The 22,861-nt window shown below is 38.6% G+C and overlaps 4 protein-coding genes across 4 annotated transcripts; 2 read left to right on the plus strand and 2 right to left on the minus strand.

Moving 5' to 3' along the window:
* The first annotated feature begins 10,393 nt into the window (after positions 1 to 10,393).
* On the plus strand, positions 10,394 to 12,686 carry LOC119981942 (lysosomal Pro-X carboxypeptidase-like). The gene is made up of 9 exons (XM_038825081.1): positions 10,394 to 10,780; positions 10,862 to 11,042; positions 11,168 to 11,301; positions 11,413 to 11,525; positions 11,629 to 11,857; positions 11,965 to 12,123; positions 12,211 to 12,290; positions 12,387 to 12,436; positions 12,550 to 12,686. The coding sequence occupies exons 1-9, from the start codon at positions 10,394 to 10,396 to the stop codon at positions 12,684 to 12,686; spliced, it is 1,470 nt and encodes a 489-aa protein (XP_038681009.1).
* Positions 12,687 to 14,305: 1,619 nt separating this feature from the next.
* Positions 14,306 to 15,137, minus strand: LOC119983179 (agamous-like MADS-box protein AGL62). The gene is made up of 2 exons (XM_038826883.1): positions 14,778 to 15,137; positions 14,306 to 14,631 (listed from the first exon to the last, which is right to left on the minus strand). Exons 1-2 carry the CDS (start codon positions 15,093 to 15,095, stop codon positions 14,398 to 14,400), a joined length of 552 nt encoding a protein of 183 aa, XP_038682811.1. The 5' UTR covers positions 15,096 to 15,137; the 3' UTR covers positions 14,306 to 14,397.
* A 1,287-nt stretch (positions 15,138 to 16,424) lies between these two features.
* Positions 16,425 to 18,253, plus strand: LOC119981612 (pectinesterase-like). The gene is made up of 2 exons (XM_038824683.1): positions 16,425 to 17,430; positions 17,526 to 18,253. Exons 1-2 carry the CDS (start codon positions 16,425 to 16,427, stop codon positions 18,221 to 18,223), a joined length of 1,704 nt encoding a protein of 567 aa, XP_038680611.1. The 3' UTR covers positions 18,224 to 18,253.
* Positions 18,254 to 18,556: 303 nt separating this feature from the next.
* LOC119982253 (partner of Y14 and mago-like) lies at positions 18,557 to 22,801 on the minus strand. The gene is made up of 4 exons (XM_038825542.1): positions 22,624 to 22,801; positions 22,006 to 22,125; positions 20,521 to 20,766; positions 18,557 to 18,866 (listed from the first exon to the last, which is right to left on the minus strand). Exons 1-4 carry the CDS (start codon positions 22,771 to 22,773, stop codon positions 18,723 to 18,725), a joined length of 660 nt encoding a protein of 219 aa, XP_038681470.1. The 5' UTR covers positions 22,774 to 22,801; the 3' UTR covers positions 18,557 to 18,722.
* Positions 22,802 to 22,861: the final 60 nt, after the last annotated feature.

Below are 22,861 nucleotides of genomic sequence, written 5' to 3' on the forward strand. Positions count from 1 at the left end.
TGGTGATGATGAAATGGTGGAGTTTATGAATTGGTTAGAATCGATGCAAGAGGCTAAACCAAGAAGATTCCAGCGATTTGAACCGCTTGGTGTCTTGTCTTCAAGGCCACAACCAAGTATCATAGAAGCTCCAACACTCACTTTGAAACCTCTTCCGTCTCATCTTCGGTATGCTTACTTGGGGAATTCTACTACCTTGCCGGTTATTATCTCTTCGAAGTTGAATACGGAAGAAGAGGACAAACTTTTAAGAGTATTGAGGGAGCACAAAATGGCTTTGGGGTGGACAATAGCAGATATTCGAGGAATCAGCCCCACTATGTGTATGCATCGTATTCTAATGGAGGAGGATTACAAGTCTTCGGTGGAACATCAACGCCGACTAAATCCCAATATGAAAGATGTAGTAAAAGCTGAAATTTTAAAACTTCTTGATGCAGGAATTATTTACCCTATTTCAGATAGTTCTTGGGTAAGTCCGGTGCAAGTAGTTCCCAAAAAGGGTGGAATCACAGTGGTGAAGAATGAGAAGAATGAATTGATTCCCACCCGGACTACGACCGGTTGGCGAGTTTGCATTGATTATAGGAAGCTCAACAATGCCACTAGGAAGGATCACTTTCCTTTACCCTTTATTGATCAAATGCTCGAGAGGCTTTCGGGATATTCTTATTATTGCTTCTTGGATGGTTATTCGGGGTACAATCAAATCCCCATTGCTTGGAAGCCTATACCACTCTCAAGGAAAGGCTTACTACAGCCCCTATTATTACTTCTCCGGATTGGAACATTCCATTTGAGCTCATGTGTGATGCTAGTGACTACGCTATGGAAGCGGTTCTCGGTCAAAGGAAGAATAAAATTCTGTATGTTATTTACTATGCTAGCCGTACTCTAAATGATGCTCAACTCAATTACACAACAACGGAGAAAGAACTTTTGGCGGTTGTCTTTGCTCTTGACAAGTTCCGATCGTACTTGATTGGCTCTAAAGTCATTGTATACACTGATCATGCAGCCTTGCGCTATTTATTAATGAAAAAGGAAGCCAAGCCAAGGTTGATTCGATGGATTCTTCTATTACAAGAATTTGACTTGGAAATTCGAGATAAAAAGGGATCCGAGAATGTGGTGATGGATCACTTGTCTAGAATATTGGAGGGGCGTGAAGAAGCGACCATTCCTATCAAAGAAACATTTCCAGATGAACAATTGTTTGCTATTCACTCTTCTACAACTCCTTGGTATGCTGATTTTGTAAATTATTTGGCCAAGGAGATCCTTCCTCCGGATTTATCTCACTCTCAAAGGAAGAGATTCCTCCATCTTGTTCGGTTTTATTGTTGGGAGGAGCCTTTCTTATGGAAGCAATGTGTGGATCAAATTATTCGTCGGTGTGTTCCAGAGGAAGAAATGGTTAATATCTTGAAGCATTGCCACTCATTTCCATGTGGTGGTCATTTTGGCGGTAACAAAACGGCGGCTAAAGTCTTGCAATCCGGTTTTTATTGGCCTACTTTGTTTGAAGACGCCCACTCATTTGTTCTTGCTTGTGATGAATGTCAACGTACAGGGAATATTTCAAATCGAAATCAAATGCCTTTAACCAATATTCTCGAGGTTGAGCTTTTTGATGTGTGGGGTATAGATTTTATGGGGCCATTCCCTAATTCTTTGGGAAATTACTATATCCTTGTGGCGGTTGACTATGTTTCTAAATGGGTGGAGGCCATGGCGTTACCCACCAATGATTCCAAAGGGGTGTTGAAGTTTTTGAAGAAGAATATTTTTACAAGATTTGGTACCCCGAGGGCGATTATTAGTGATGGGGGTACCCACTTTTGCAACCGGCAATTCAATTCCTTGCTTGCCAAATATGGCATTACTCACAAGGTAGCTACTCCTTACCATCCTCAAACAAGTGGCCAAGTGGAGATTTCTAATAGAGAGTTGAAGAAAATTCTTGAAAAAACGGTCAATGCCTTAAGGAAGGATTGGTCTTTAAAGCTAGATGATGCTTTGTGGGCTTACCGTACAGCTTTCAAAACTCCTATTGGCATGTCTCCCTTCCGCTTGGTATTTGGGAAAGCTTGTCATCTCCCGGTTGAATTGGAGCACAAAGCCTTTTGGGCTATTAAATTTCTGAATTTTGACATGGCTAGTGCGGGAGAACAACGGTTATTGCAATTGAATGAGCTTGATGAAATTCACCTTGATGCTTATGAGAATGCAAAAATCTATAAGGAGCGGACCAAGAAATGGCACGATAGTCATATTGTTCGGAAGGAGTTCAAGGTGGGGCAACAGGTGCTGCTATTCAATTCAAGACTCCGTCTATTTCCGGGCAAGCTCAAATCGCGATGGTCCGGACCTTTTGTAGTTACCGCGGTGTTTCCTCATGGCGCCGTTGAGATAAAGCATGAAACTATGGGAACTTCATTCAAGGTGAATGGGCAGAGATTGAAGCCTTATTATGCAGCTGAATTTTCTGGAGGGAAAGTCACTCTTCCTCTCCAAAATCCACAACAATGAGCAAGCCATAGTCGAGCCATCGACTATAAACTAGGCGCTTGTTGGGAGGCAACCCAACCGGGGTACTTTCGTTCCCTAATTTCTTTTGCATTGCTTTATTTTCATGTACATATTTGTTTTGCTTGTTTTGAAAACTGCCTGGGTTGGATTGGAAGTGTTTTGGTGCAGGATATGCATAATCGTGCAAATATGGACAGGGGCAAAGTCCGATCGATCGGAATTTAATTCAGATCGATCGGAGCGGGCAAGTAACCAATTGACCCGTGGGAAAGTCCGATCGATCGGACTTAAGATCCGATCGATCGGACGCGCGGGCCAGGGTTTTTAAAGACCCTAGCCCGCGCTGCGCCTTTCCCCTTTCACCTTTTCTCTCTTTTCTCTCTTGTTCTCTCACCCGAACCCAAGTCCAGCAACCATTTTCCATCATTTTTCTTTCACATTTTCTTTCATTCCTTCATTTCTCTCACTTGGGTTCATCTCCCTCTCAGGTATGATGCCTTCACTCTTCCTTCGCATTTAAATTTTGAGATTGTGTGCTGCCATATGTTGATATTTCTTGATAATTGGAGATTTGGGGGAGGTTGGCTGTATGGATTGATTGAGCATGGATTCGAAGTGTCTGAATGTTTTGTTTGCTCTTATTCCATCATTCTTTCTAGGATACAAGGGAAGCCACGACTATTTTGCACTTTGTTCTTGACTTGTATTCATTGTGCACACAACGTGTTCGATGAAATGTCTCACCCATGTTTGAGTGCTTGGAATTATCACGTTCCAATTCTGATATGCTCTAGTGACTTGTATGATTGTTTTCTTGCCAATTTGAACTGTTCTTTCACTATTGCAATATGCCCGCGCTCAAATTCTCATTTTCATGCATAACGTGTTGGGTAAAATGTCTCACCAACCTTTCTTTGTTTGGAATTACAAATTCACACACGTTTCTTTGTATGCTCACGTCCATTGCTCCATTATATACATATATATCATGTTGGGTCGTGCATTGAGGAATTTTGGTGTTTATTTGCCCATTATTGATTGTTGTCCTTGTGTTTTCCATATTTTTGCATTGTGCTCTCATTTGTTTTCGTCTTTTGCAGAATGGGACGACGCAAGGCAGCTGAGGCGTCCGGTTCCACCACACCACCACCCTCCCCCAAGCGAGCGCGGGGCACAAAGAAGAAGACTTTGGCACCTCCGCGTCCGCGACCATCGGAGGATAACTTTGCTTCTGCCCGTATTGAGCCAGATTGGAGGATTGATATTGCTATCATGATGCAGCAGCTGAACTTGTGGGCCACGAATTATTTACATCGCGCCCGGTTAGGCTTCTTATGGGACTATGCTCCGACCGCGATTGTTGTTTATCCCACCTTGATCCGGGCTTTTTACCGTACTTTGCGCACAGTTGATTCCCGCGAGGGCGACGACGGTCCCGAGCATTACACTGTGAGAATACCCAAGGGTGACAGAGGAACAGTTTCATATACATTCACTACTGCTGATATATGTGATGCTCTTGGCTATCCATCTTCTTATTCAGAGGATCTCCCAGTCGGCCCTCCGGTAGAGGTGGACCACACCACTATGTTCCACACATTGGTTCCTGATCCAGCTGTCCGACAAAAGAATAGACAGGCTGCCACGAGAGGCTCCATCCCCTCCCGCCTATGGGTTATTGACAGTATGGTGAAGAAAAATTTATGGCCTCATGGCCATAAATCTGAGAGGCGCGGACCAACTTTGGAGTTGCTGTATTTCTTCCATCAGGAGTGCTGGTTTGATATTGGCTATTATTTTGTGCGCGCCATGCTGCAATGCACCACGGAGGTGCGTGAGGGGAAGAAGCTGCAGTTGTTCTTTCCCCGGTTGATCACTCGTTTGCTCAGCCATTTGGGCCACCAGCTACCAGCCACCAGCCACCGGCGATGCTGCTCCTTTTCTTTCTGAGCTCTCCCCAGTCGACTGGAATCTGCGTACAGGTCATCTCCCTCCAGCTGTTGATCCGGCAGCTGAGCCGGTTGATTCCAGTCCCCTGTCCAGTCCTGCTGATCCATCACATGTTCGCTCTACTGAGGAGCGCTTGGAGGCTATTGAGATGTTACAGCTGGAGACACGTGACCAGCTGGCTGCTATTCGTGCTCAGCAGTCGGAGATGGTTGCTCTTTTACGCCAGCTGTCCATGCATTCTTCTTCAGCGCCAGCTGCTCCTGCACCTGCTTCTGCTGGGCCATCCACTGTTTCTTTTCCATCCAGGCGTCGTTCCTACTGAGATCGCCCAGGTTGTTTTGTTCCTCTCTCACCCCTACTGTGTAGTCATAGTTTGAAACACTGCGGACAGTGTTCACATCCAGTGTGGGGGTGGGAAGGAAAAACTTCTTATTAGATTATGTTTCTCCTTGTGTTTTTCTTTTCTTTTAGAACCTTTGAATTTTATGGTAGTGTAACTCTTTTTTTGAAACTTTTAGTGTTGCTTTCCCCCTCTATGATGCTTACTATTGATGTGTTCATTGCATTGGAGATGAATTGTGGCTTAGAAAGTTGATATTGTTGCTTTTCAAAAACTTGTGGCCAAAGGATCAAATTGAAAACTTTTTGGTAGTGCACATCCATTATTTAGCAAATTGTGGAGACTTGAACCAATGTGAGTTTTTGAACCATTCGTTTCTCAATGAGTGATATAAATCAACTCTATTGTTTTTATTCTGCTCACTATAATATTTGCTTGATCTCATTATTCTTCATCTCAGTTGCTTACTAAGTACTCATTGAATGACATTACATCCAAATCACTTTCATGTGGGAAATTCAATAGTGTTCTTGAAAAATGAGAGTAAGGTCATTTTTGGATCTATAAATATTTTTTTCATCATATTTTATACATGCTATCCATTGCACCCTTTTTGAAGCCAAACACTAACCTTTTATTCATAGCCAACTTCCATGCTTCTTATTGTGGAGGAAGAATTATTTATGTTAAATGAAAAATTGGGATGATATATGCTGAATTTCTTTTGGTCATCGAGGGAGTGTGGATGGATGTTGTAATTTCTTTTGGAAGAAGTGTGGGGGGTATTGACTGATAGAAAAGAAGAAACAGGAGCATGCAATTTGATTTTTAATCTCAAAAAAAAAAAATAATCCAATTGCAATTGCATGTGACTCTATATTTGTGAATTGATTGTGAATGTGAATTGATTGTGAAGGAAAGGGAATGATGGAAGAATGGAAAGATAGTGAAGTATGGAGAAAAATTTGAATGACATCTCTTTGTATAATGATCCTCCACTAATTCAAAATTCTATACCCTTTGCCCTTCTCATCTAGCCTTTACCCTACATTACAAGCTTAAAAAGTTCCACTTGATTTTTAGAATGCTTTGGATTTGAACACAAGTTGGTGAATAAGGATGTTGGTCAATTGCTTGGTTAAGTGACATCCATTCATGAGATCATTTCATTTGTTTCTTAAGCTTTCATTACATTATTGCATGTGGGAATTCTGAGTTCTTGTTTATAATATTCCGCCCACATGCACTTGAGAGAAACACTTAGCCACTTCAGTGCGATTTTGCTTGCGAGTGAATATCTGTGAGACTTGAAGTTGAAGCTAAAAACTTTGTAATGTGCTGTGTTTTCTGCTAGAGTTTGATTTATGATCCTAAGGCTGTCAAAAAGATTACTGAGCTACAGTTTTGTTGATGCTTCTCCTTTGTCTTTGAATTACTTTCATTCCTGAGAGTGTGGGAAAGTTTTAAAATTCCTTTCATTCTTGATTCTGGAGTTACTCGAGGACGAGCAAAGATTAAGTGTGGGGGTATTTGATATGCCAATTATATTCATATAATTGTGCATCCTTTTACATGAAATCTTGCATTGTTTAAGAGTTAATTCGAATTATATGCTGCTTAAAGAATGTTATTTGCACATTTCAGGTTCCGGAGCATAAATGGAAGAAAAGCAGCTTAATGGATAGGAATGAGCAAGAAATTGGACCCGGAGGGAAAAACCGATCGATCGGCCCAAATATCCGATCGATCGGATGCTGATTTAGCTGAATTGGACAGTGGAAAATTCCGATCGATCGGGCCAAAAACCGATCGATCGGCCAGAGTAGTCTCGCGAATTTTTAGGCCTTTAATTGTCCAAAATTAACCTAAAGTCAAGGAAGACCAGCTCAAAACGACATAATCCTGTGAGATAAACGACTCTGGGTCGTGGGGAGTATAAGAGGAATAAGTTGCTAGGTTTTGAGTTGTTGGAACTTTGGAGAAATTCTCTCAAGCTTGGACGGCAGCCTTGGGAGCTCAAGCTGGATTTTCAGGGGTTTCATCTAATTTCTTCTCATTTCTTGTATTAAATGACTGCTAGTATGGATTCTAAGTTGTATTTCGTGATTATGAGGAACTAATCCTCTAACTAGGGGTCCTAATGGAACCCCTCTTTGAATGTTGAATGAACTTGATTTTTAGTCTTTAATCTCTCTTATTGTTGTTGATTTTCTATGGATACACTTATTGCTTTCAAATGCTTGATCACCATTTGAATGATTTTTAGCTTGAGTTGAGTCCGGAAGGATAGGCCTAAGGTTGCAAGAATCCATAGAAAACATAAGTTGAATGAACCATAGAAATATAGGTTTATGACTTATGCAATTGTTAAGTGATTTCCATTGATCTTAATGGGTTTACAATGTACTAATCCGAGTGTTAGGAATAACCCGGATTTATGTTGAAAACACATTTGACGTATCTAGGAGTAGAACATTGAATAGAGTGGGAAATTGATTGTCAACAACTAATTTGAGAATTGAGAGTTAAAGAATCAATGGAGTTCAATTGGATGAGAGGTGGTGAAATTAGAAACCCTAGTGTTTAACTTTCTTGGAAATCAAATTGTCGTTTGTTGTTAGTTAATTGTTCAATTTGTTACTTACTTAGTGATTTTGCAGTTGCTTGTTAGCTTTGAATGACCACAATCACAATTCGCATTGCCAATTAGTGTAATAATTGTTTGAATTGACTTTGAATTTGAATTTGCCAAAATATCCTCGTGGGAACGATACTCTACTCATTCTTTATTACTTGTGCGACTTGTCCGCTTGCGAATAATTTCACAACACTCAGCCTATACCATCAAGAGACTCATTGCCTTCTCCTTCCATGCGGCCAGGTACTCCTAATTCTAACACTTCATCTTCAGTTTCCATTGTTCCTTTAAACCATGCATCCCCATCTCAATTTGTCTCCACTCAACTTGCTGCCCCCACTACATCTCAAATTACTCCACCCGTGACCTCTATCCCTTCCTCACATCCCATGACCACCCGCTCCAAAAACAATATCTTCAAGCCCAAACGTATATACCAAGCAAGCACAACTCATCCTCTGCCAACTTCTCTTGAACCTACATGTGTCACTCAAGCTATAAAGCATGTTGAATGGCGGCAAGCCATGTCTGATGAACTTACTGCACTTCTTCGAAATGGTACCAGGGAACTAGTCCCTTCCTCTCCATCCCAAAATGTGATTGGGTGCAAGTGGGTGTTCCGCATAAAATGCAACCCCGATGGTTCCATATCCAAATATAAAGCTCGCCTTGTTGCCAAGGGATTTCATTAAAGACCTGGTGTTGATTTTCATGATACATTTAGTCCCGCGGTTAAGCCAACTACTATACGTCTTGTTTTTAGTCTTGCATTATCCAAGGGGTGGTCTCTTCGTCAATTGGATGTAAATAATGCTTTCCTACATGGCACACTTTCGGAAGAGGTTTACATGCAACAACCTCCGGGTTTTGTTGATGGTACAAATCCAACCTTTGTGTGTAAACTACGCAAGGCGATCTATGGGCTAAAACAGGCGCCACGTGCCTGGTATAATGAACTGAAGGGTTTTTTGGTCTCCTATGGGTTTGTAAACTCCAAAAGTTACACTTCGCTATTTATTTATCATACAAAAACTGTCACTCTTTACTTTCTGGTTTATGTAGATGATTTGATCGGGCAACGACAACAACTTTCTTACTCGTTTTCTCGAGGCTCTAGCAAACCGTTTCTCTATTAAAGATTTGGGTGATCTTCATTTTTTTCTAGGTATTGAAGTTCTCCCAACTACATCTGGTCTTCTTTTAACCCAGCACAAATACATCCGTGACTTACTTGAAAAGACCAATATGTCGGGTGCAAAGGAGTGTGCTACACCAATGGCCTCTACTCAATCTCTCCAACTAAATGACGGTTCCATGCCTACTGATGCCACACAATTCCGGCAAGTTATTGGTGCCTTTCAATATTTATCACTCACTCGACCGGATATCTCCTATGATGTCCACAAGCTTGCCCAATTCATGCATTGTCCCTCGAAAGATCACTGGTACGGTCTGCTGCAAAAAGAGTCTTGCGGTATTTAAAATCCACAATTCACCATGGCCTCTTTCTCAAACGTCACCAGAGTACTCATATTATAGCATTTACAAATGCTGACTGTGCTGGCAATCGCGATGATCGCAAATCCACATCCGCCTATATTGTCTATCTCGACGGTAATGCTATCTCGTGGTGATCTCGTGGTGTTCTAAGAAACAAAAGTTTGTTGCTCATTCCTCAACTGAGGCTGAGTACAGAGCTCTTGCTTCCTGTGCTGCTGAATTACTATGGATCAAGAACCTTCTCAGTGAACTTCATGCTTCTGACTCCGCCCGCCCTCAGATTTATTGTGATAACATTGGGGCAACTTATCTCTCCGTCAATCCTGTTTTTCACTCAAGAATGAAGCATATCTCCATTGATTATCACTTTGTGAGAGATCATGTTACTCGTGGTTCATTTGGGGTTTCTCACATCTCTTCCAAGGAACAACTAGCAGATGCCCTCACAAAACCTCTGTCCTCATTTTTCTTTCGCCAAATCCGGTCCAAGATCGGTATCTCCAATGGGAGCACCGTCTTGCGGGGGCCTGTTAGAGAACACTCGGTATTATCCACAACTTCAGCATTATCTCCAGTGGAACTACCTCCAACAAACACATCATAATTATCTTGTAACCTATGTTTCATTTATCTAGCTTTCAGTTTCAAAAACATAGCTATCTGTTTGTTGTAATTTAGTTAGACTTCATGTGTACATGCTCTTATATATACACTGATGTAAACGACAGATATATACAATCGAGAATTATTTTCCTCCTTTCACGTTTTTAAAACTGGCTTGCCCCTGTGACCAAAAATGAGTTTAAGATAATTCAAGAATGGATGCCGGAAATAGCATCCACAGCAACATAGTAGTCCAAATTAAAATTAGGAGCCGACCTCGACAATTACAGAGCCATTAAAAATACTATAAACATCAATGAAAACTAATATATAACCATAGGGGCCAACTAAGCCTAAGCGCTTTGTTTTTCGATTATTTGGATTTTCTAAAACTCTATTCTATCCTATTTTAGTGGATAACCATTGAAAAAAAATTACGGTTGTAGAAAAAATATATTTGTTGGTCGATAATATAATCGATTTTTGAAAAACAAACCACATTAAGAATGATTGAAGAAATGAATATTTTTAAGTTGTATAGTACGTGCTGATGTATAGGGATGTTGAATTGTGATCCCGTAAAATTGAAATAGTGATTTATTTTACTGTATTTTAGAGTATTTGATAAGATTTACCGATGTGGATTCTCCAACATTCTAGTTATTTATTCTAATTTAATACATACGATGATTTTAAGGTGAAAAAGCTGTGATCGATTGGGTTTGCACTGATATTTCCTAAGGAATTCACTCGATATAAGGCTATACTTTATTGAAACAAAGTGCACCCACCCATCCTTAAAACGTTCTCTGCAAAAAAACCTTGAAACCATGAAATCTTCACCATCTCTTTATCAATGGCTTCCTTTGGCCTTTCTAGCTATTTTCTTAACCACTGTGGCTGCAACACCCTTCAACATAACGAGGCTGCTACAAGGAAGACAATCTAGAAGTGGTGGAATTGTGTCTAAGGCCCTCCCAGAGGACTTTAAGAGGCTGTATTATCAACAAACACTTGATCACTTCAACTACAAACCAGAAAGTTATCAGAGATTTCAACAGAGATACGTAATGCTTGACAAATATTGGGATAAAGTAGATGGTGCAAAGACTGCACCAATTTTTGCATATCTTGGCGATGAAAACTTGTTAGATTCGAGAATCGGGTCTTTGACTGGTTATGCGAGCGATTTTAAAGCTCTTCTAGTGTACATAGAGGTACTGCAATCATATATTTATTTTCACAATTGCTTTGTTTCTGTTATTTAACTCATGACATATCCAATTATGGTTTAATAGCACCGATATTATGGGGAATCAAATCCAGCAACTCAAGAAAACTTCAAAGGCTCGAAAAATCTCGGATACTTAAATTCTGCTCAGGCTTTAGCAGATTATGCGGAGATTCTCATTCATATAAAGGAAAAGAACAATGCTGTTGAATCTCCTATTATCGTCATTGGAGGATCATATGGTGGAAGTGAGTGAGAGATCTATATATGCACTTTTCTTCAAACATTAATATACCTTTTTGATTCTTCTCTCTGCAGTTTCTTTTCTTAAAACAGAAGTTGATCCTTGTGTTTATTTTTGTTGTTTTCGTAGTGCTTGCTTATTGGTTTCGACTGAAATATCCTCATATTGCACTTGGAGCCCTGGCCTCCTCTGCTCCAATTCTCTACTTTGATGATATAATGCGGCAGAACAAGATCACTTCAGCAATATCTCAGATATTCAAAGTAATCATGCATACTTAGCTTTGTACTTTGAGATGTTATCTTTTAGATTTCTTGATTTTTCTTTTTCTTTTTTCTCTTTTTGGAATTAAAAGAAGTTTCCATGAGATGCAGGAAGCTAGCAATAAGTGTTATGAGACTATAAAACAATCTTGGTCTGAAATTGATGCAGCTGCCTCTAGAGACAGAGGTCTAACAAAGCTTAGCAACACATTCAAAACTTGCAGGTACTAACTTAGTAGTTTGATTATGAATTCCTTTCATTTGATTTGTCAAATTAAATATCTTTTAATTAATGTTTTTTGTTTTCTCTTTTCATTATTCTTATAGTGAGTTGCGCCATTCTTCTGAACTAAAGAATTACTTAGAATCACTGTACATGAAAGCTGCTCAATCTGGGCAACCAGTAGTGCAAAGGATGTGTGAAAGTATTGATGAAACTCCTAATCAAGGTGAAGATGGCACTCTCAACAAAATATTCGCAGGTGTTGTTGCTGCATTATCAGATGATACAAAGTGCTATGTCAATCCCTCAAGTTCTTTAGCCTTTAAGTGGCAGGTAAATCAATGAACAAATTAATAATCTTTGAAGAATAATACTCCATATGGTTAATTAATCTTAATAGTAATTGATGGATGGATGGGATGGCTTCTTTGATTACTCAGAGATGTAGTGAGATATTGATGCCTAAACGTCATGGAAGAAGTGAAACTATGTTTGAGGCTGTTCCTCCCAATCAAATGGAGCTCATGACCAAAGAGTGTCAGTCCTTGTATAGTGTCACCCCTCGCCCTCATTGGCTCACAACTTATTATGGCGGCCATGTGAGTTTCTTTCTCTTCTGTTTCATTCCTCTCTAAGAGTTTAGTCTAACTCTGGATGATGTTGATTGTTATTAATTTTTGCTTCAGAATATGAAATTGATTCTCAAAAGTTTTGGTAGCAACATTATTTTCTCCAATGGATTGAAGGATCCCTTTAGGCATGGCGGGTAAGCAGTGGACCTATATATTCTTTAATTAGATTTTTATATTATATTACAAGTATGTCTTCTAAAATTCAATGTGGGAAACTTGTGTAATTATAGGGTGTTAGAGGATATTTCGACTACAATTCATGCAGTGACGATAAAAGACGGTAAATTCATAAACTTGATAAGAAAAATACTCCAAATTCTGGCCAAAAATAGATGATTGAAGTAGTTGGTTATTTACAAGTGCAAGTGATGAAGAGAATTTATTATTGTACAGGGGGCCATTGCGAAGATATATTTCCAAATGCAGGTACTGATTCCCAATGGCTAGCCACTGTGACTAGAGATGAGTATAAGATAATTCAAAAATGGATTACTCAATACGATACAGATCGTAAATCAAGCAGTGACTGATGAAGGCAAAACAATAAGTAAATAATACTATATATGCTTGATGAGGAGGCACACTTCATAATAAATAATAATATTTAAGTCTTCTCAAAATGACTAAATTAAGCATGCAATGCAAGGTGAATCCTTGAATATCATCTTCTCAATAAAAAGGAAATGTTAATGAGTGTCCTTAGGGTATTAGATAAGAATGAAAAAAGTGCATTAGAACTTGAAAAATGCATGTATTTTAAGTTTTAGAAAATATGCATTCATCACATATAATATGTTATAATTAATCCTTAACAAGTGTCTTAGGACACCTGTTAACATTACCCTTTTAAAATCCATATCGATTTATTCAAAACAAGTTATGCTTCATTTTCTTTGTATACAAATTCTAAAATCAGTATATTGAAAGATGATAAAAAAAATTTAATCATTTTCAAGAGCTACATACACATAAATATAGCAAAATAACATATTATACAACCAAGACAGAGAGGATGATGATATACAATGAGGGGAAAAAAAACACAACGTAATTAAGTAATTAATTAATCATTTTTCTTATCAATAGTAATGTACTTGTCATAGATTCCGGCCTTAACATAGATAACGTAGTGGCTTCTTAAGTTCTTGGGTATGCGGCAAGAGCAACACCAATGGTCTTGAATTGACCACTACAATCTTTAGCTACAACTACATTATGCTTGATAGTTCCATTGTCAACCTTAGCCAACTTCTTAAGGTCAGCATAGAACCAGCTTAGGTAACCATCAACTTTGATATACTCCCCATAAATTCACATTGACACAAATTTTCACTTAAATAGACTCGATTAATCAAAATATCAATAATTCTTAGATGTAAAAAACTATTCATAATGCTTATAACATAGAACCAATATCTTAATAACAATAAAATCATATCATGCGACTAAGGCAATAATACTAATACTGATGCTAACCTCTTCGACCCAGTGAATCCCTCAGAATCAAGTGAAAAACTGGCAGACTCTAAGATGATGATATCTTCAATGTCACCATATCTGGCAGCCAGTCAAATTTATTAGACTAAAAGTTAACTGACAGGCTTTGGAGTTTTGCAGTGTTATATGGCAGGAAATGGTTACTGAAGTGCTATAATGGACAGCTATAGTTCAAAAAAAAAAAATCATTTATAGACATTGTAAATAGAATAAAAGACACCATAAGTAGTTTCTGCGACTAATGCTGTCAATCAAACAGCTCGAGAAAGAACAGACGCCCCAGAAATTATAATCACGATTAACAGAAGAATCCCACTTCTCATTCCATGAAAGAATCAGAAACTAAATATTTTTAAATTAAAAGCCACATTATAAATTGCTTTCGGGCTTACTGCCTCCCTAACTCGACCATCGAAGCTCCTTCGGTCGACACCCCAACGGTGCCAAGAACCTTCCACCTATCAATTTCTCTTTATTTTGCAGGATTGCTTTAGGGCCCACATCTACGATATGTGACTTTTCTTCCATTGTGGAAACAAACACCCACAACATACATAAATGTTATATTTAGACAATGAATATTATATAGTCTAAATATATAAACAATAATTAATTCTTATGTAAAAGCTTCTTGAAAGAGAAATTCATTCAAACATTATTCTGTAAAAGATATCAAATGAAAAACAAGCAAAACACAAATACCCTCCAAATTTCACTCATATGACTTATCATGACCCCCTCCTATTAAAATTCACGTCCAGAACCGGCATTTGTTGCGGACAATTGTGAAGACATGATATTCCCAGCTTGTTCTTCGATTTTAAGTTTCAGATCCTCCAAAGCAACCTTCAATTTCTCAAGTTCCGCCATGCCCTGCTCTTCAATAGGTTTCTCCCACCCGCATTCAGCTTCCTTAGCGATTCTAATCTCTTTTAGCTCGTCGTTGCGCTTTTTCTCTTCTTCTATATCCTTCAGCACCTGACATCTCATTTCACATAATAATCTCAGAAATATTTTTGGTTTTTGGTTTTGCTTATATAAACCTCTCGATTGGGTTATGCCAGAGCGATTTGGAATTTAAGTCCCGACCAAAAATAAATAAAATCCAATAACCTTAGTCATACCTGAGTAAGGTGAGTGTCAAGGTTGCAAACGTTCATGCGTTGCTCCTCAACCTGCGCCTCTGAATTCTCTACCGTAGGGGTAGGGTTTTCGGCGAGGTAACGATCAACTACAGACTCAACATTAGGGCCGCCAAATGAGAAGGCCTTGTTCCCCGGAGAGAACACTATGATAGCAACTTCAGCACCACATTTACTGGAAAGTGCAGAAGCCTTTTTGAAGAGACCAACTTTGCGCTTGGAAAAGGTCACTTGGAGATTTCTTTTGTTCTCTATCTTCTTTATCAATGTCTTTTGACGCCCCTTATTGTTTCTCTCCATAACTAGATAACTATGGGAAGAAAAAGGAAGAAATATTGAACCTTATGTATAATGGGTGGTGCAAGAATGTTATGAAATGGGACAATGTATTTATAGAGGTTGGTAAAATGAAATGTATAGAATATATTTATTTGACTACTACATTTAGACATTGCTAGAAATATGTTTCATATTGTAATATATGGTATGAAAATAACGAATATCTAAGTATGGATGTGGATTGCCAACGCGGTATGAAATTTATCATAAATATCAAAAGTACAAATGAATCGGGTCGGGTTGAACCAAGTGTTAAAGCGTTTTTGAGTAGTAAGAGTAACTCCAAAGAGATGTGCTAAAGTTGAACCAAGTTTAACGCGTTTTTGAGTGCTAAGAGTAACTCCAAAGAGAGGTGTTAAAATGAAATGAAAACCTTATTTTAGTATCTTAAATAGTGCAATAGGGGATTGTTAAAATTCATTGATTTCAATAGGACTTGCAAAAGGTTTTTAATTTGTGGATGATTACATTTGTTAGTTAGTTAGTTAGTTAATGCTTCCCTTTTAACGATTTTTTAACTTGGTTTAACCGCCTAAGGTAAACTATTTATTTTACTTGGACTTGAGTGGTTTTTTCCTTTAATTCTACATAAATTCCCAAGTATTTGGGTCAACTCACTCTTCTACTTGATAATACAAATCCGTAGGAAATAGCATATGATAACTCATTAACTTGATTCCTCAAATAGTCTCTAAAATTTCTCCTAAACTCTTGGAGGACATCCAATGAAATTGGAAGAAACCTATTCATTTTTGTTTTGATAAGGCAGTTGATATATTAAGAGAAGAAATTACAGCCATCAAAAAAGGAGTAAAATAGGTTAGTGGTCAAATGTAAGTCTTCAAACCAACCTTAACTTTAGGATTACTACAATCAATCCTATACATCCCCTAAAAGGCTAAAACGAACTAAATAAATAGTGGACAATATAACTTCATCCAAAAATAGAAAGAAAAAAAAAAAGACAATCTTAAAATATCCATCTCTAGTCATCAGCTGGTCCTAAGCCAACAGCTTGTAAGTTCAACGCTCTGTCCAACCATTAAATTTCAATGCTATGAAAACCAAAGAAAATTAAGACAACATCCTATTTTTAGCCACTTCAAACACTATAAAACCCACGATGATAACTCAAACTTAACATACATTCATTGCCAAAAACACAATAACAGAAGAGGGGAAAAGGGGATCCCTCTTCCACAATCAATCAATCAATTATTCTCTCACAAAAAAAATAGAAAATTCGCAAAATCAAAAGAGATTCATAGATAGTTAGAGAGAGCAATAAAAATGGTGGCTGGCAAAGTAATTGTATCTGTAACTTCCCTCATTTTGGTGGTCGGGGTTGTCATTGGTGCGGTCGTCGTTGTCCAGAAAAATGGCAGTTCCAAAAGTGATGAAAACTTGACACCACACATGAAGGCTGTAACGCAAATGTGTGCACCAACTGATTACAAGGAGGCATGTGTGAAGAGCTTGAGCTCCGTAAACAATACCAACCCGAAGGAGCTCTTCAAGGCTGCAATCATGGCCACAGCAGAGGCCGTCAAGAAATCACTCAACATTTCTGACTCAATTGTGGTTGATACCACAAAGGAGCCACGAGTCAAGATGGCTGTGGATGATTGCAAGGACTTGATGGACTTTGCGGTCCAAGAGCTTCAAGCATCGTTTAGTTCTGTTGGCGATAGTGAAATGCACACAATGCAGGATCGTGTAGCCGATCTCAAAAACTGGTTTAGTGCTGTCATTTCTTATCAGCAATCTTGCTTGGACGGATTTGATGATCCGACGAAGACAGACCCCAACCAGTCTCACCCAGTTAAGGATCAATTGAGTAATGGTATGCTTGACGCAAGTCAATTAACTAGCAATGTTTTGGCTATTGTTGATGGCTTAGCAAATATTCTTGAGAAATTTAATCTCAAGTTTGATATCCCTGGAACCAATACCGGACGTAGGCTTCTCGAAGAAGACGAGTACCCAGAATGGGTCTCTGGTGCAGACCGTAAGTTGTTAGCCAAGGTTGACAATGGAGCTATCAAGCCCAATGCAGTTGTGGCTAAGGATGGTAGTGGCCAATTCAAGACCATTGGCGCAGCTATTGCTGCATATCCCAAGAACTTCAAGGGCCGATATATTATCTATGTCAAGGCTGGAATTTATGACGAGTACATTACTATTGACAAGAAGACGGTGAATGTGTTCATGTATGGTGATGGACCCAGGAAGACCATTGTTACTGGAGCAAAGTCTTATGCTAAGGGCTTTGGAACCATGCAGACAGCCACTTTCTGTAAGTACATCACCTTAATTTACCATTTAACTTCTCAATAGGACAACTTCTTATCCTTTTCATTCATGGTAACAATGAATCAATGGTACACGTAGCTGCTGTTGGAGAGGGATTTATGGCAAAGTCCATGGGGTTTCAGAACACTGCAGGTGCTCAAGGACACCAGGCTGTGGCTCTTCGTGTGCAATCCGATAGGTCTGTGTTCTTCAATTGTAGAATCGATGGTTACCAAGACACCTTGTACTACCATGCTCACAGACAATTCTACCGCAACTGCGTCATCTCTGGCACCATCGATTTTATCTTCGGTTACGGTGCTGCAGTAATTCAAAACTCATTGATCATCCTTAGGAGGCCAATGGATAACCAATTCAACACAGTGACTGCAGATGGCAGGGCTGAGAGGCACTTGGCCACAGGACTTGTAATCCACAACTGCAGGATTGTCCCAGAGCAGAAGCTTGTCGGCGACAGGTTCAAGATCCCATCATACTTGGGCAGACCATGGAAACCATACTCTAGGACCGTTATCATGGAGTCCACCATTGGAGATGTGATCAAACCAGAAGGCTGGTTCCCATGGTCAGGAAACTTTGCTCTTGACACTCTTTACTATGCTGAGTACGCCAACCGGGGACCCGGTGCCAAGCTCGACAAGAGAGTCAGGTGGAAGGGCTACCGAGGAGCTATCGCCAGGAATGAAGCTCTTCAGTTCACCGTTGATGCTTTCATTCAAGGTAGCCAATGGATTAGAGGATCAGGAGTTCCTATGTTGGCTGGGCTGAAACACTAAGCATTTAAACGACCACACAAGAAAAATAAATAGTAGTTTGTAGAATGTTTCATATGGGGAAACAAGCATTCACATTTTTTGTATTTTAAAAAACTTGTGAGGGTGAATTCTTCTTTCACTCATTTTCATATGAATCAATTTCAATTCAAAGCAATGAAAAACTTTGTTTTTGAGTCATGCTTGCACCAGCAAATAGATATTAACTGAGAGAGCTAAAATGTTGAGTTTTGCATTACTATATGTTATGGCTTCTTCCACCCCCGTCTAGATCATTAGCCATATATGATAATATTATTTATAATAGTAGTTATTCATAAAACATTAAAGTAAAAGGCAAGCAGAAATGCGAGAAACCGTTTGATAATCATGCAGGTCACTCAAATGAATACATGGAACAACCCCAATGTTCACATGCAACTCCTTAACCATTGCCAGAACAAAATCAAGATGGACAAATTTTGTTCATGGAACATTGTTCAATACATTTAACAATCCCATTTCATTGAGCTGCCTGTTCAGTCTTTTTACATTCCAAAAGCCTCAGCTCCTCGCGCCAACCTTCCAATTTCACTAACTTTTCCACTTGCTCTGGGTTCGTATCTTGCTGTGCAGTGTTCGGCTGCTGACCTTCTGCTAGTCGAATCTGCAAATTCAGAGCCACAATAAAAAAAAAAATCACACGACAGCATACATAAGCGAAGCACACCAGCGAGAAGCACATCAAGACTTTCCACGATGCCTTCAAGACTCGCTACTACGACAAAAAACTATCGAGCATCATTTTTAGTCATCGGTCAACTTCTTTGTATAACCTTTCACCAATCGCTAGCATTTTGTAAAGTGACTGAGTAGTGGCATTTGCAGTTAAAAGTAACTTAACTTTCAGGAGCCATCAGTGCTTGAACCTAAGTTCAGCATAAAATATGATTCTTATTTAAGTATTTAACAATGAAGATAAAAGGCCAAGTCCTAACTTCTAACTTCATAAAAACTGAGGCAGCTCTAAAGTATGCAAGACAACAGCATTTATTTTTGTCCACAGAGAATAGTGAAGGATAAGAACTATAAGCCACCTTTATTAAATGTAAAAGACAACTCCATAAAGAGAACACAAATGAATAGGGTCTCTTCTTCTTTTTTTTCTTTTTTCTTTTTATAATTGGAAATGGATAGTACATATTTATACCACATTTGCATATACAGAAGATTATACTTCAATTATGTTGAATATCCCCCTAGTATCCTCAGCCTGTCACCCCCAACTTTCAAAGATGTCCAACAACTATTGTATGATACAGGATACAAGGGGCCTCTGAAGCATCCTTGCTTAGTAGGCTTCTTTTTGGTGCACAACTCCAGCTGACTTGTTTTATATTCTACTTCGTTTGAATTTGTGAACAATGTTTTTTTGTTTGAGTGCTCTTTTTCCCCCCTCTTTCTTTCCCTTTTATTTTTTTTGCTATTTCTTTATCTCTGTAACAGATGGAGCTTTTTGTTTACTGATACTTAGAGTGTGTTTGGATTGAGGGATTTGGAGGGAAGGGAAAGGAAGGGAAATAGAGTTTCCTTCCAATTCCCTTGTTTGGATAGTTTATTAAAAATTAAGGGGAGGGATTTGAGGGGATTTGGAAGGAAGATTTCATTAAATTTTTGTTAAAATTCTTTCTCTCCAAAATGGAGTCATTTGGAGGGAAGGGATTACTAATTAAGTCATTTGTAAGTTAAATATCTATTTTACCCTTGTACATAATATTTTAACATAAAAATAAGGATAAATTAGTAAATTAAACAAATTTTCCTTCCTTCTTTTTTTTATCTATCCAAACATGGGAGAGGGAAAAATAATCCCCCTTCCCCTTCCCCTCCCTTCCCTTCTCTCCCCCTCCCCTCCCTTCTCTTCCCTTCCTCCCAAATCCCTCAATCCAAACACACTCTTAGGGTGTGTGACTGCTTGAAGAGAGCATGCTTCCCTCGTTTCGAGGAAAAAAATTCCAACTGAGAATATCATTTTCATTGATGGTTGGCTTATGGGCAATCTAAATCTAAATATTTGAGTACTATCATAGGAACTAAAAACAAAAAATTCTACGGCTAAAAAATCTCAATCTTAAGCTTGTTCAATTACAGAAAGATTTCTATTCAAGAAAAGCAAATGACAATGCACATGAGAATTCTGAAGCCAAATTGAATTAATCAATATTTATAAGTAATTTTCCAATATTCTGCAGAAAAAACTGACATGTTCCCTTAAGATTTTGTTATTCATATTTGTTGCTGAGTATCCAATAAAAGCATACCTTCTTTTTCAGTGCTCGAATTTTTTTATCAATATCTCGAAGAGGAGCCCCTTGGTCTGAAGCTGTTGTCAAGCTTGAGAGAGGGGTATCTGTAGTAGTATTTGAAGAAACAGCTAGCTCGCTCATCTGTGATGCCAAAGATTTGAGAGAATCTGACCCATTGATTGAATCTTCCACAGGTTGTACTTCCTTCGTCAATGCCTCTTTTACCACGGGTTCGACGTTCTCACTCTTTCCAAGAGACGCCTGTTAAAGGACGTACTACATGTTATTTATTATGCATGAAATGAAAAAAAAAAAAAAGAGGAGGGGGGGAGAGAGAGATACATGAGACATTACATAACAAATTTCAATATACTTCTCCATTAATAATTTAGAATAACAACAAAAACAATAATTTCACAAAAAAACCGCTCTGCATACATTAGAAAGTTCTCTCCCATAGAAACACTTTCTTAAGACCGGCTGCCTTTTCTATGACATTCATAAATTCAAAGCTAAAAGCAAACCTGGTAATGACAAAAGCAAGAACTTCCTATCCAGGAGATTATTAAGAGTCGACTGCAGATATTTCTTTGAACTTTTAAATGGGTGAAGGAACAAATGCACATAATTCTTAACATAAATTTTATACCAAATGCTTTTAGAGTACAAAAAGAATTTTATTATAGGGCAACAAGGAGGTGCCACGCTAGGCATAAAGCAGCAGCAGTACAACATATATCACTACATCTCAAACAAAACAAATATGAAGGTTTCAACTTCTAAGATCCTAGAGAGGCTTTCTTTCAACTCTATTATCAGAGTCTCTAAAAAAAACTTCGTCAAGCAATGGAGAAAAACAAAGACATAAACTGCAAGCAACAGAGAACCTACAAGGGTGGGGGGCATAGGTCTACAAGCATGGAGGAGCAGTGGAAGCTAAACAAATTATCCTATGTGGCTAAAAAAGCTATCCTGTCTTTAAAGTTGTGAAGGTTCTCATGCAAGCACAGAAGGACCAATATACAAATAATGGTAACCGAAAATATGTATCTATTTAACATAGATATATATATGTACACTTATATATATATATATGTATGTATGTATATATATGTATGTATGTATAAGTCTATTAATTACATCCAAACTGCCGCAAGCTTGTCCACAATATTGGCTCAACTACCTTCATGATAAGCCGACGAGAGCATCTCGCTGTTCCATATCAAAAACAGACCAGCATACAAACAGAGAACCTATCATCCTAATGAGCATCTAAGAGGCAAGCCTGTCAAGTGTTTGCTTCCAGCTGATTTTAATTATTTTTTAATGATTATTTTGATGCTTGTTCAAGTTTGATAAAAGAAAATATCTTAGGCTCACCACTCAGTACAAAACGATTAGTCAAACGCTCATGACAATGCTCACTTAAACTCATAGTGAACTTCATCAATCTCAAGAACACATCACAGTAAAATCAAGACAAGGCTATGAATGACATACCAGTAGCCGCTTCTCCTTCTTTCTTTCATTTCTCTTTACCGACTTACTCTTTGGTTTAGCATCTGGCGCATGATCATAGCCCGGAGGAACTTGCTGCGCAGCAGCCATTTCCTTTTTCCACTGCATTGCAAAAAGACAATAACAACGATAGTCAACCATCCTTTCAACTGAGTTTGAACCAATGCTGTGGCATAAACGCAATATAATTATACAAATGTCAAAAGATAACCAATTTTTCTCAGAATAAAGCTTTAAATCCTTCAAATTTCATTATTTCACTCACTCAGGACTACCCTTTAACTAGGACTCCTGCAAGGAGAACTGCTTTTCATAATGTTCAACAATCATTCAGTCCAACTCCTCTTATGGAAAAGAAAACAAGTGAAAACCAACATATAATGCCAGTAACACAGACTGCAGATTTTCTTGCCAATGAATCATATTACAAGAGCCAAAGGAAAATGAACAATAACATGAAATCATGAACACCAAAGAAAGCGAAACCAAAATTGCCTCAATTGATCCTAATACCAAAATTTGGATAAATAAGTTGATGGAACCTTAAATACTTCAAGAATTGAAATCCTCAATTACATGGGAACAGAACCAGACACATACCAGAGCACCTTTGGATTGGTAGATGGCGACCTCATCTTGGGGAACGTAACCGGCCCTAATCCGAATTGGCCTGCGGAGGGTTCCATCAGGTCTGCGGGTGGATGCGAGGATTCTCTCCCTTTCTTTTAGGGTGTCGCTGAGCTCTGCCATCGTCTCTAGCTCCGCCGTTTCTCCATTGCTGTTGATCTTTACAATCCAGTAAATAGCAAAGAGACCCCTGAACTTTTGAATAGTTTTG

The sequence above is a fragment of the Tripterygium wilfordii genome, chromosome 17 (assembly GCF_013401445.1).
Source record: "Tripterygium wilfordii isolate XIE 37 chromosome 17, ASM1340144v1, whole genome shotgun sequence".
Lineage (NCBI taxonomy): Eukaryota > Viridiplantae > Streptophyta > Magnoliopsida > Celastrales > Celastraceae > Tripterygium > Tripterygium wilfordii.